A 14,250-nucleotide genomic window follows, 5' to 3' on the forward strand; every position below is an offset into this window, starting at 1 on the left:
ATTCGCAAAACAGGAAAAAAAAATTTAACTCCTGTTACGAAAAGTCAGATGCTACTTTTTTTTTTTTTTTTTTTTTTAAAAAGACTTAAACTTCATGATTGTCAGTACGGAAATTTTTCTTAAAGCATTCAAGTAAATGTAAGAAAAACAAATTAAATTTACTTTCGATGTAAATAGCGGAGAGGGCACTGAAATTGTGAACTGAAATTGTTGAAGTGAGCGGTACATCCCTCCCCTATATAGTTTTGTTTTTATTTTAGTCTTTTTTTTTTTTCAACAGATTATTATCGATTGGACACTAATCTACCAGATTATTTGTAAAAATTTATAAGTCAATATTTAAATATTTGCTGAGCAGCGGCTTGGTTCCCACCAGTTTTGGCAAATAGCAAACAGAATCCTGAACAGAAGTGTGTGACTTTATCCCAACTATCATCAATGGACCTGAGGTAATCTCGTCAGCATCAGACAAAGCCAAACTCTTTGCCAAGAACTTTGCAGCTGAATTCTACCCTTTGTGACCAAGGCCGCCAACCCCCAATATTTCCTCCTGTATCAGAAAACACGCTATGTGATATACATATATCTATATGTGATGTAGCAAGCTAATCAAAAACCTTATTTCCAGTAAAGCAACCGGCCCTGACGGTATTCCAATTATAGTACTCAAAAAACTTCAACCAGAACTTGCGCCCATACTTAGAAAACTGTTTAAACATTGTCTTAAGGAGAATTGCTTCCCATCAACCTGGAAAATCTCATCAGTATGCCCTGTATTTAAGAATTCAGGTGATCGCTCAACCCCCTCTCAGTACAGGCCAATAAGTCTCCTGTGCGTCATGAGTAAGTTGCTGGAATCTGTGTTAAATAGAGAAGTAATCAACCATCTCAACAAAAATAACCTTCTTAGTGACACCCAATATGGTTTCCGTTCTGCTAGATCTACAGCAGATGTGCTTACAGTTATCTCTCATAGGATTAGCAAATCTCTCGACGGAGGCAACCTTTCTAGGGCAATTGCTCTTGACATATCTAAAGCCTTTGATAGGGTATGGCACAAAGGTTTACTTCACAAGATCTCTAGCTATGGTAAAGCTGGAAATGTCTTCTCAATTATTAAATCATTTCTTTCTGATAGGTTCATAAGAGTAGCAGTTGAGGGGCAAAAATCAGAAGCTTGCAGTATTAATGCTGGAGTCCCTCAGGGGTCCATCCTGGGCCCAACTCTTTTCCTGATCTACATTAATGATCTTCCAAATCACATCCTTACATCATTTGTAGACATTTATGCTGATGACACTACCATCTATGGTAGCACATCTAAGTCAGTAAACGACCAAGTTCTCTCTGATTCTCTCTCCTCTCATCTTGAGCACGTAGTACAATGGGGAATGTCTGGTTACTTTTAATGCATCTAAAACCAAGCTTCTCTCCTTACATCATCAACATTCTGATCCACATCTGGCATCAATTGAAATGAATGGCTCTCATCTTGAGGAGGCCTCAAGTTTTGAAAAGCTTCTGGGCTTGACCATTACTTCTGATCTTAAATGGAACACGAACATCAAATCTGTTGCCAAGGCTGCTGGAAAAATGTTGGAATCTTTCTGTCGATCCAGTAGATATCTCACTGCTGATGCTCTATCTATATAAGAGCCAGGTACGTCCAAGGATGGAATACTGTTGCCACATCTGGGTAGGAGCTGCTAGAAAGGGCTTGTCCTGCCTTGATAGAGTTCAAAATAGACTTCGTAGTCTTGTAGGAGATATCCTTTTCTCTTCCCTGCAACCTCTATCTCACAGAAGAGATGTTGCGAGTTTGTCTCTGTTTTATCGTTATTTTCATGGAAAGTGTTCGACTGAGTTTCAGTCTATGGTCCCCTCTCGCCAAACTTTCACAAGAAACACTTGTCTAGCTGAAAACACTATCAATAATTCCCCCCCACTCGTTATCTGTGCCTAAACCTAAACGTAGATTCCATGAACAAAGCTTCTTTCTTAGAACTGCACGCCTGTGGAATTTTCTCCCGGCTGACTACAATATGGTTGTCTTCAAGTCTAATGTAAACAAGTTCTTGATGAGCCGTTCCATATAAGTTAGCAAATTTACTGAATTTCCATTACTAATGATTACTATACTATCCAATTTCTACTGTACACTCTTTAACCCTTATCATCGAGTGGCCTCTTGGCCTTGATAATTTGGTGATGCCTGTGTAAAAAAAAAAAAAAAAAGGTGCTGAGTTTCTAATGCACCGTTCTAGTAAATCGATCACCCATTTTAAAACAACTTCATAGTTTTAAGCCAAATTTGGCGAATTTAGCCTTTTTAAAAATTTCGCTTGAAATTTTCCCTTTTCCGATTATTTTATATACATATTTATGCTTTGCCCGGGCGAATTTTTTTCGCGCACACAAAAATTGAATGCGCACGCACAAAAACAAACATGGTGACCAGTGAAAACAATATGGAATACGGACTCGAATACATCTAAAAATCCACTTTTTAATTGGTATTCTAGCGCACACTGACCATTAATTATTGGCCTTAGATCGATAAATAAAAAATCCTTTATGTAAAAGTGGTGTGCGTGTTCTTGTCGAATGGTTCCAATATGGGGACCAATTTATTGTATTAGAAACTGTACACGCAAAAGTATACCTAGTTTTTTCTGCTAATTTAAAAATTGTAATGTTGGGTGACAAAACTTGAAGATTGTGTATTAAAAAAATTGAAAAAAGAATTCGCCGGGCAAAAAACCTTTGTAAATGTCAGGTGACGATACTTTAAAAGGACAAATTGCAAGCGAAATTTCATTAAAGAAAGGGGGGGGGGGGGGCTGCCTTCAAAAAAAGGCTAAATGGGTGATTGATTTACTAAAACGTTGCATTAAAAACTGAGCACAGCCACAGCACAGCCTGCAAATATTTAAATATCGACTTTTTTTTATATAATAAAAAATATAAGGGGGGGAGTAACGCTCGTACACGTGAATCAATTTCAGTCCCTCTTTGTTATTTGCACCTCACCTTTTTGTTACATTAAATAGAGTACTGGAAAAAAGCTTGCATCTTAAGGGTTCGAAATTACGGTACGAAAAAGAAAATCTTAGTAAAAGTAGAGTTACGTCCCTTAGACCAAGGTGCCTTTCTTTATGATTGCCTAACATTCAAATATTTGTAGGGGGTGTTCAGTTTTTAATACGTTCTATTAAATCGATCCCCCATACTGGAACCACTAGGCGAAAACACACGATCGTCTTGTTTTTCTTTCGTTTTTTTTTTTTTTTTTTTTTGTGGGGGGGGGGGGAGGTAGATCAGCTGAACACTAATCTACTGCAATATTTAAAAAAAAAAAAACATAAATATTTGAAAATTTGTTAGGAGGTGCAATTTTTTTTTTTTTTTTTTTTTTTTGCGTGAATACAAACATGACAAGCAATGAAAACAATACAGAACACATTGGATGAAAATGATTTGTCGGCGACAATTTGAAATATGATATTCATTCAAATCAGACCCGAATAAGGTTTTAGTTGATACTTTTGCGCATTTGACCTAATTATTACTGTATTTTTGGTACTTCTGCAGTTTAAATCCCATTTTTTTTTTTCGGGAGTCCCTCGCTCGGCGGACGACGGAAACCGCCGGAATTATACCGAACGAACTTAAGTCAATGATGATGATGATGAATAATAATAATAATAATAATAATAATAATAATAATGATGATGATGATGATGATGATGATGATGATGGTGGTGGTGGTGGTGATGATGATGATGATGATGATGATGATGATGATGATGATGGTGATGAAAAATAAACAAATAAAAATAGAAAATACATTGTATTTAATACAACAAATAACCTACTGGGCGGAATGAGTGCCCACACACGCCCTAACAATGCGTTTTTCACCTTTTTTTTTTTTTTTTAAGTTTTGTTTCTTTCGACGATTATCATAGATTATAGACTTAAGTATCATATTAATAGAAAAAAAATTTGAAAAAAAAAATTAATGACTTTTAAGAAGGGGGTTCAGTTTCTCGTTATAACGTTCTAATCACGTGACACGTCGGTAAAGAAATAGACAGTAGGTCAGGTAGCAAATAAGTAGAACGTTATAATCAGAAAGTGGACCCCCTTCTTAAAAGTCATGTAATGATAATCATCGGAAAAGTTTGTTTTTTTTTAGTGTAAAACCGTGGCTACCGAGTAGTGGCCGTGGTAAAACACGCATTTTTATGGGTGGGTACCCTCGTACAGTCCGCCACCTTACGTAATAATTTCATAAATTTTACTTTATTTTTTTTTGTTTTTTTTTAATGGCAACTGTTTTTTTCGGGGGGAGGATAACAAGTTTTGGTTTCTTTGAATTAGTAAACAAATATATTTTGTTTTTGCATGAAGTTATTTTGGTATTTGCGGGGGGGGGGGATTTTTTACGACCTGCCCCCAGCGCCAGTGCCCCAACCACCCCATGATAAGAACGGCTTTCGGAATAACGCCCCCCCCCTAAAAAAACATGTTAAGACCGGCTTTCGAGGTTGGAGGGGGGTATTTCGAAAGCCATTCTTAACATGGGGAGGTTGAGGTAATTATAATACGCTGGGGCACGTTTTTTACCCCAATACCGTACTTTGGGGTAATTGCGCCAACTAGATAGAAGCGCTCTTTTGGCAACCAGCACTTGTTTTAGTTGGCGCAATTACACACAAAAAAAAAACACTCCCCGAAATTAACGGCTTTCGAGGTTATGTGTTTATTCCGAAAGCCGTTCTTAATAACATGGGGAGGTTGGGAATGTTTAAATTCCAGCCTACAATTATTCATTGTCCTTTCTTATCACAAGACTTGTTGCTGGAAGAAGCGAAATGATGATGCTCTGCCTTTTTCATTTCTTTTTCTTCTAGTTTTTACCGTCTTTTCGGCCGCGTCTCTTTTTTGCTCACTCAGTATATCCGGCGGCTTCCCTCGTTCGCCATGCGTTGCAGAGTCACTCACGATAAAAATAAAAAAAGTTTAAATTGCAGAAATACGGAATTTTGCGTTTTTCATTATGAAAAAAAAAAACAAAAAAAAACAAACACTGAAAAGCGAAAAAAAAACTATCGGAGGGGTGTGCCTTGGTTCAAAATAATAAAAACACGTTTTATTAGAAACTGGAGCAGGAGCACACCCCTGCCTTCAAATTGTTTAACAACGATTTGTTTTTTCAGGTTTGTATTACTGTACACAGATTCGAAAAAGTTGTCAAAAAACAAATAAATGTTATCAAAGGCAAGATAAGTTACTTTTCTGCCAAACTGGATATATTTTTTGTGTTTTTATTCAATGTAACATATTTATTCAGCTCGAAAAACAGTGTTTACCGATGTATTGGAAAATTCAAGATGGCGTCTCCGTCTCACACACTCTTTAACACCGTAAGTATGGAAAAAGGTGTTATGAATAAAAAAAACTTTACAAAATTATTAAAAACCCGCCGAATATATGTCAACCTTTGTCACGGTAATATATAATGTGCGAATTTTTAACAGTATTTTGTCTAGTTTATTATTTATAACATCTTTTCCTGAACTTATCGTGTTAAAGAGAGAGTCGGCTGCCATTTTAAATTTTCCAATACATCGGTAAACATTGTATGCTTTTCGAGCTGAATAAACATGTTACATTGAATAAAAACACGAGAATTATATCCAGTTTGGTAGAAAAGTAACTTATCTTGCCTTTGATAACATTTATGTGTTATATATTTATTTTTTGACAACTTTTTCGAATCTATGTGTACAGTAATACAAACCCGTTTTAGTGCACTTATTGATCCGTGCTGAAATAACGTTATTTAAAAAGACGGTACTCCTCCTTGGGTGTTGACTTCCATGCTGATCAGTAGAAAAAAAAAAAAAAAGTGTCGCTCCCTTCCTGACGCATGCGCACGTAACATTTTTACTGACGTTGCCGTAGTAACTAAACGATTATTATTGTTTCACTTTTAGACATTTATTTTTAAATGACTTTTATGGACAGTTTTTTTTTTACATAGGCATCACCACTTATCAAGGCCAATAGGCCACTTAAGATAAGGGTTAAGTGTACAGACATTGGACAATATAGTAATCATTAGTAATGAAAATTTGGTAAATTTGATAACTTATATAGAACGGCTCATCAAGAACTTATTTTTCGAACAGAATAAACATTTTACATTAAAGAAAAAAACTTAAACCAATTAGGTAGAAAAGTTACTTATCTTGACTTTGATAACATCTATTTGTTAAAAATATTTGGAAAAGTGACAAATTATCAGTAAATGGTTTAATCATTTTTTTTTTTTCCTAAGATAAAAAGAACAGGTGCTTTTTTTTTTTGATTAGGTCCAACTCCAATTTTTTTTTAAATGACTTCGTATGCTGAATGCGGAAATCGCATTGAAATTTTGCAGAAATAATTAGTTATCGATATAAAAAGTATTATGCATTGTATTCTTTGGCGGGCATCGTTTTTACGCGCGTACCATAAACAAATCTACGCGCGTTACAAAGATGGCGGTACTGGTCGCAAGATTTCCCTGCCGAACACCCTCAAAAAACAATAATTTCTCCCCGCGCAGCCGCAAAGGACATGTTTTAGTTGCCATAGTAACAACACTTTTTATCGACATCGTTTTACTGTTTATGAATATTGAAATAAAAGACATAATATCTCACTTTTAATCACTTTTACCGACTTTTTAAAACTTTTTTTTACTCTTTTTAAATGACAACGTTAATGTTTATGAGTATTGAAATAAAACATTACTACACATTTATTAATATTTTTTTTTTTTACTGTTTATGTGTCAATTTTGAAATTATTATATTGAATATTGAAATAAAAGACATTACTACACATTTATTAATAATATCTTTTTTTTTACTGTTTTACTGTTTGTGTCACTTTTATCGACTTTTTCTTTTGTTTTAAATGACTACGTTAAAAGAAAATAACATTGATTAAACGTAAGTAAATTTATTATTCTATCATTATTTTGTGGTAAGTAAATTTCAAGAACCGCCGATAAGTTTCATAAAAGAAAAAGTCGATAAAAGTGGCACAAACAGTAAAAAAAAAAAAAAAAAAAGGGTCGACCTAGACGAGAGTGCCCAAAATGCCGACCAGGACTGAATGGAAGAAATATCTCATGTATTTAATTTAAGCCGTCGTTTCGTATCTTACAACATCGTATCTTACAACATATACAACAAATATTTTCTGGGTGGACACGAGCTGTTTACTTTGGGCATACTGTAATCCTTTCTCCTGGGTAAAATTAAGGAGAATTTCCATTCTTGGAGAAGTACGCGTGTTGCCAAAGTAAATTCAAGTGCCTATCAGGGTTGACAGCTTGGTTTCTTTTTCAATTTTGGCTTCAAATTTGGCTTTTTTCTGATAATTTTATATAAATATTTATAAATTATTAAAGATTAAAGAAAAAGTTACAATAAAGTATTTGTTGTATATGTTGTAAGATACGAAACGACGGCTTAAATTAAATACATGAGATATTTCTTCCATTCAGTCCTGGTCGGCATTTTGGGCACTCTCGTCTAGGTCGACCAAAAAAAGATATTAATAAATGTGTAGTAATGTCTTTTATTTCAATATTCAATATAATAATTTCAAAATTGACACATAAACAGTAAAAAAAAAGATTAATAAATGTGTATTCATAAACATTAACGTTGTCATTTAAAAAGAGTAAAAAAAAAAGTTTTAAGAAGTCGATAAAAGTGATTAAAAGTGAGATATTAAAAAATGTGTAGTAATGTCTTTTATTTCAATATTCATAAACAGTAAAACAATGTCGATAAAAAGTGTTGTTACTATGGCAACTAAAACATGTCCTTTGCGGCTGCGCGGGAGAAATCATTGTTTTTTTAGGGTGTTCGGCAGGGAACTCTTACCGCGACCAGTACCAAGATGGCCGCCAAAGAATACAACTTTATATCTCGATAACAGGCGATTTTCGTATCCAGCATGGCCGAAAACCTTTAAAAGTTGTCATTTAAAAGAAAATTGTGGAGGTGATCGAATCTGAAAATTTACCAAAAGAAATTAAAACAAATGTCAGCATACACAAAAATGCTATTAAAGTCGAGAAAAGTCGTCATTTAAAAAAAAAAGAAAAAAACAAATGTCTGTAAAACAGACATTAATACACGTCTAGTAAGTTTCTTTTAATATTCATAGAGAGTAAAAATATTTCTAAATAAATGTGACAAATCGTTACGTGAGCATAAGGGAGCAACAACGCTTGTTTTTTCTGCTGGTCGCCATGGAACTCAACGCCCAAGGAGTGCCAAAGACATTCTAAACCTGAGGAGGGGATGGTGTTTTGAAAATTCATTTTATGTCGTGATGCAGGATGGAATTTACAAATGAATAGGTGGATATAAAAATAATGAGCTCGGTGAATGAAATTAACTTGGAAATTCGAAGTTAAAAAAAATAGCGCGGATCATTAAGTGCACTCACTAGCACCGGAAAAATATTACCAAAACTAGTTGGTCAATTTATGCGATTTTGGGAATGACATTTTCGTTCAGTTATAGATGTGTAGAATCGTTTTATCTAGGTTGAACTGAAATTTCTGAAAAAAAAGTTTATAGCAATGTAGACAATTTAAAAGGCATGCACAAATAAAGACAAGAGTGAAGATTCGCTTAAAAATTCATTTTATGTCGTGATGCAGGATGGAATATTTACAAAATGAATAGGTGGATATAAAAATGAGTTCGGTGAATGAAATATTTACAAGTTGTTTTTTTTGGGGGGTTTTTTTTCTAAAATAAATAACCTTTTATAAAAGTCATTTTAAAGTTCTTTACTTTTTGGATTTTTTTGCTGCTTTAGGTTTTTTGACTTTGGCAACTTTTTTGGCCGCGGGTTTTTTTGCTTTCTTCGGGGTTGTTTTTGCCTTTTTAACGGATTTTGGTTTGGCGGCTTTAGGTTTTTTCGCCTTAACCTTCTTCGGACTCTTCTTGGTGGTCGCCTTGACTTTCTTCGGAGATTTCGCTTTCTTTACAGTTTTCTTGGCGGGTTTCTTGGTTTTCTTTTCAGATTTCTTTTCTCCCAATCTGAAAGAACCTGAAGCTCCGGTTCCCTTGGATTGTTTCAACACACCACTGCCAACAGCTCTCCTCAGGGCAAGTTTCAGTTGGGCACCGGCTACTTTATCATCGTTAACTTTGTAGTTTTTAACGATGTATTTTGCGATTGCCTGGCGAGAAGATCCTTTCTTTTCTTTCAAAGAGGTGATTGCTGCCGTGATCATTTGTTGGTAAGATGGATGAGAAGCGGGTTTCTTTGGTTTTGAGGCCTTTTTTGCTTTTGCCACCTTAGCAGGGGCTGGAGCAGCTTCAGTATCAGCCATTATAGTATTGAGAGTTTGCAGCGTAACGACGTGACGTGTTCTGTTAGCAATTCGCGCCCATCATCTGTATTTATACACAATGCGCGGACGTAGTTGTAGACATACAACAAAACTGACGCTCTCACAACAAAATGGCAGCTGTTCAACGTCATATGTGTTTCTTCTCTACACATTTATCGCTCTATAAGATGTCGTCTTTTCACAAAAACAATTATTTGACCATTTTGCATCAATCTTAACACAATCGCCTACAATCTCTAAAAAGAATTGTACCTACGAACAGTTTTTCTGATTTGTTATTTCAAACAATAGGACGTCGTGTCGCTTCATCGAAATCAGGGTGGTCTTCATTAAAACTTAAAAATAATCAAAGCCATAAAATATTTTCGTCTTTTTTCTTCGTTAAATTAAAATATAATCATATATCGACAATCTGGAGAAAAATCAGCTGCTGACATTTTCATATACACCAGTTATACTCGGTCCGATTACAATAACAAACACAAATTCTTTTTCAGCACCGCCATTTTTTCTCGCTTACATTTTAGACGATAGAAAATATATTCTTAAAAATTCTTTATAAAAATATCATCGATCATTCCGAATTAATTTACCTATTTGTAGATCATTTATGTTTGTTAGGGAACGAATTTACCAATAGTATTTAATTATTATTTATATTTTGAAAAATCTATTTAAATTATTACGGACACTGTGTTGGCCGACATCATCAGGATGTGCACGTACAAAGATACTTAAATAATTAGTTAACTTCGTTCGTCCGAAATAAATACAAGTTTTAAGATTTTTCTCTCTGAAAATACAAAATGTTACTTTTATTTGATTTTAGTTTTAGGTAAAGCATTTATTTAAAAAGATCAAGTTATTTTCGGCATACCATTCAACTCTGTGTAAAGAAGAAATACGTGGGGGAAAAAAACATCGGGTTTTGAGATTCCGTTATCTTTGCCGTTTTTAAAGAAAAATCGTTTGTTTTTTTTTTTTATTTTCTTTACAAAAATCTCAAATTTTTTAAAATTTTAAGTTTTTGATTTAAGTAAAGACAAAAAATGAGAACTTTCGTTTAGACTTTTATTAATGGGTAGAACAATATACTGGAACATTTACGAAGTTCAAACGAATATAACAAAAATTAAAATAAAAAAAAAAGAATGTTTGTCACAGTGAACTTTTTAAAACAACGCATTTCAAGTGAAAACATTATTACGTACTTACATGTCATCGCGAAATTAATGTAAAGTCACGAAAAATAAGAAAACGCCAGGTGTATTTTTAACAAAAAGAAGAAAAGAAAAAATACGCTGAATTACGTTCTGAAATGCGTTGATTGGAAAATGGTGGACCCTTAATTTTTCAGTTATGCCAAAGGTTATGTCTCTTGTTTGTCTTGTTCATACTAAAACATACACTAAAAATCGATACTTCGATAAATTCTATGCTGCAATTATTTTTTTTTTTTTTTACGGGATCATTTTCGTAATTTTTGGAATGTATACTAATTTCGCCGTGACACGTAAGTACGTCATAATGGTTTCACCTGGAATGCGTTGGTTTAAAAGCTTACCAATTTTTTTTAGCAAATTTGTTTTAATCGTAAATTTACAAAAAGTGCGAATAGGCTTCAGCGATATTCGTATATTTCGCTGTTTATAAAACTATGTCTAATAATAAAAACTAAGATATTAAGACCAGATATTTATCTCCCTTCCAAGAAAGGATGATGTGACACAAGGGTGGGAAAGTGAGACTGAAGAGCCACCACCCTAGAGAAAGAGCACTCTAGCCAGCAAAAAAAAAAAAAAAAATGGTTGGGCTGTTCCATTGGTAGTCCCCGATAGCGCTGCTAAGCAGGCTATTAGCAATAACAGTGCTTATTCAGAATTGGCACTTATAGCGATAAACAAAAATGAACAAAAACTTTTATATTGTACCAACTTGTCATGAGATGAAGATTTTATATTAAAAAAAATCACAAAAATTGATCAAGTACTTCTTCATTCCAAAAAGTAAAGCCTCCTATTTTTTAAGTCAAAAACTAAAATGTTGAAGAGCTATGAAGACGAGAGTGGTATCATTAAAGTAGGCAACTCTTTTCTGCTCCATAATTTTTTTTTTTTTTAGATAGACAACTATTCTCTCGCCCTGTCAGCGGGGCTGTAGAACACCCTGACTGCTCCAGTGCTCCCCTCTGCAGAGAGTATAAGTCTCTCAATAGGGCGGTATTATTATACAAACACCGTGACAGCGAATTAGTAAAAACAGACGTAGTATTCTGTTACGTTTCGGTGTGCTGAACACGAATCTGAAAACCGTACCCCTCGCAAATTAATAGTTTCGGAGATATTAACATTTTTAAAAGGGAATATTTTCTTTCAAAAATGGCGTACATCGGCTCTACTCTTAAATCAAAACAAGTGGAGATAATCCATAATGAAAATAAGCGATAATAAAAAAATAAATAAATTAATTATTTCCTTTTCTTTTTAATTAATTCCCCACCACTTCACCACCCCAATTTTACTTGCTCATGCGCAGTATCCCAATTTTACGCGCACAAAATCGATTTTTACCCAATTTCGGATACACTTTCGGATTTTTACCCAATTCGCTGTCACGTTATTTGTATAAATTTACCAATAGGGCCACCTATTGGTCATATATATATATATATATATATATATATATATATATATATATATTGCGTTCCTTCAGCCATAATCAAAACCAAAACTTATAAAGAATTCTTGATAAAAAAAAATAGATGATTTAAGTGCCATCAGCTATAGTCAAAACCGAAAACAAAACATAAAGAATTCTTGGTAAAATTATTTATTACAAGAAATAGAAGAATATAACGATTAAACGATCCGAATGTAAGCGTGACACACAAAAGAATACACATGTTATCGTATTAATATATAGATAATTTAGTCAGCCGAAAGTGCTTGAGATTTTATTGACCAAAAGAGTATGTCTATCATGTAGCTCCGACACAAGCAAGGTGAATGGGTTTCCTCCTTGCCAAGTCCGAATTATGAACTCCGAGGTGGGTAGGGAGCATGATAGATGAAAGTGAATAAATTATTTATGGAAAACCAAAATAAAAACTAATGTCTTTTAGGCGCTAAATACCGGAAAAGAAACCATTCAGATGCCTCTGATCTCCCCAGCCCAGAGGACAAGAAAATAAATAAAGGGAAAGCCTTAAATCCACAAAAGAAAGAAATTTTTTCAAAATTCCTGATTATTGAATTACTAGAACAGAAAAAATATTGGTGAGTTATCACCATTCTTAATAGAGAAAATACTAAACAACAGAAGCACTCCTAAAATAATAAAAAAAAAAAAGATGGAAACATCTTAATAGAAGTCACCAACCAGAAATTCCACGAATACAAATGCAGAGTCTTCCCACATGAAAGACTGAGTATATCTAAAGGAGTGATCCAAAGCTATGAGTTATCGCTAGCATCAGAAGAAGAAACAAAAAAGGAACTGAAAAAAAAAACAAAGAGTGCTCACCCACATACGTATAAATATAAAAACGTACGGTAAGCTGATTGCGACAAATACACATATATACAAACCTTCAATTCCTTAACAATACCAAAAGAATTTAAAATTGGTTATTTAAATGTAGAGCAATATATACCAGCCCCTCTAAGATATTTTAATTGCCACAAGTATGGACACCACAAGGAAACCTGCAAAGGAAAAAACATGTGGAAAGTGCAGGGATAGAGAGCCAGACCACTCAGAGGTAGAGTGTACCAATGAATTAAAATGTACAAACTGCAGAGAAATCCATCTGCATACTCCAGAATATGTGAAATATATGCAGAGGAAAAGGAAATAACAGGAAAAACATAAAAGAAACATAACTTTCCTAGAAACGATGACACATGCATGAGATTTTGAAACCTAGTGAAGTGTGTTGTTGGAAATTACTAAAATAAATGCTTTTTGTATTCACTCCCCCCCTCCCCCAAAAAATGTTGAGTTGTATTTTTTTTTTTTTGTCCTTCCTTGTTTGTTTGTTCCTGCGACAGTACCAGACAATATGTGGGTCCGAGTGGTTGAAATGTAATGGTACAACGGCCCTGTTACATATATTTATTTTGGTTGCCAGTGCCCAGGCCTTTTACCAAAAAAAAAAAAAGGATGAAAATGAAGAAAAAAAATAAAGAAAAATAAACGTTCCCAGAAAAAAAAAAAAAAAAAAAAAAACCACAATTGCAAAACTGTGACTTAATAACAAACCAGGCGAGAGTGAAGAATTTGGGAAAAAAAAGTGGGGATATCACATGAGTCAGTTGTTCACTTTTTTTCTTATCGTCCATTTAATATCATGCAATGTTATGAAATGTGTCAACATTATGTGAATAAGTGAAATTAAAACAAGCTGACAACCAAATTTCACCCGATCCCGTGTCCATCTAAAAATGAAACATAATGTAGGCATATTTCAGGTGTGTTTTTCTCAAGTTTACATGTGTGATACTTAATGGACTTTAACTAGAAATGATTCTTCATTTAATAATATTTAACAAAAACTATAAAGCCATTTTTCATGGCTATATGGAATTTATTTCTCGCATTTCTGCTTGCGATACGATCTTTAACAATAAGTCGGATAATTTATGAGACAGTAGATTTATCCCCCACTTTTTTTATTTTTTTCTATTTTAGATTAATCTTAGAAGCATATAAAAATAGGGAGTTTCCTCAAGGAGAGAGAGCCATTCATTTCAGCTGGGACAAAACAAAGATCCAAGTGTTGGCAGTGAAAAGAAAGGAGCTTTGTTTTAGGT

At 34.0% G+C, this 14,250-nt stretch overlaps 1 protein-coding gene across 1 annotated transcript; it reads right to left on the reverse strand.

Annotated features, from left to right (window-relative positions):
• Window positions 1-8,703: 8,703 nt before the first annotated feature.
• Window positions 8,704-9,482, reverse strand: LOC145249510 (histone H5-like). The gene has a single exon (XM_080111126.1). The coding sequence runs from the start codon at window positions 9,416-9,418 to the stop codon at window positions 8,870-8,872; it is 549 nt and encodes a 182-aa protein (XP_079967252.1). The 5' UTR covers window positions 9,419-9,482; the 3' UTR covers window positions 8,704-8,869.
• Window positions 9,483-14,250: the final 4,768 nt, after the last annotated feature.

The sequence above is a fragment of the Euprymna scolopes genome, chromosome 28 (genome assembly GCF_053919585.1).
Source record: "Euprymna scolopes isolate OS-2025 chromosome 28, ASM5391958v1, whole genome shotgun sequence".
In the NCBI taxonomy this organism is placed as follows: Eukaryota; Metazoa; Mollusca; class Cephalopoda; order Sepiida; family Sepiolidae; genus Euprymna; species Euprymna scolopes.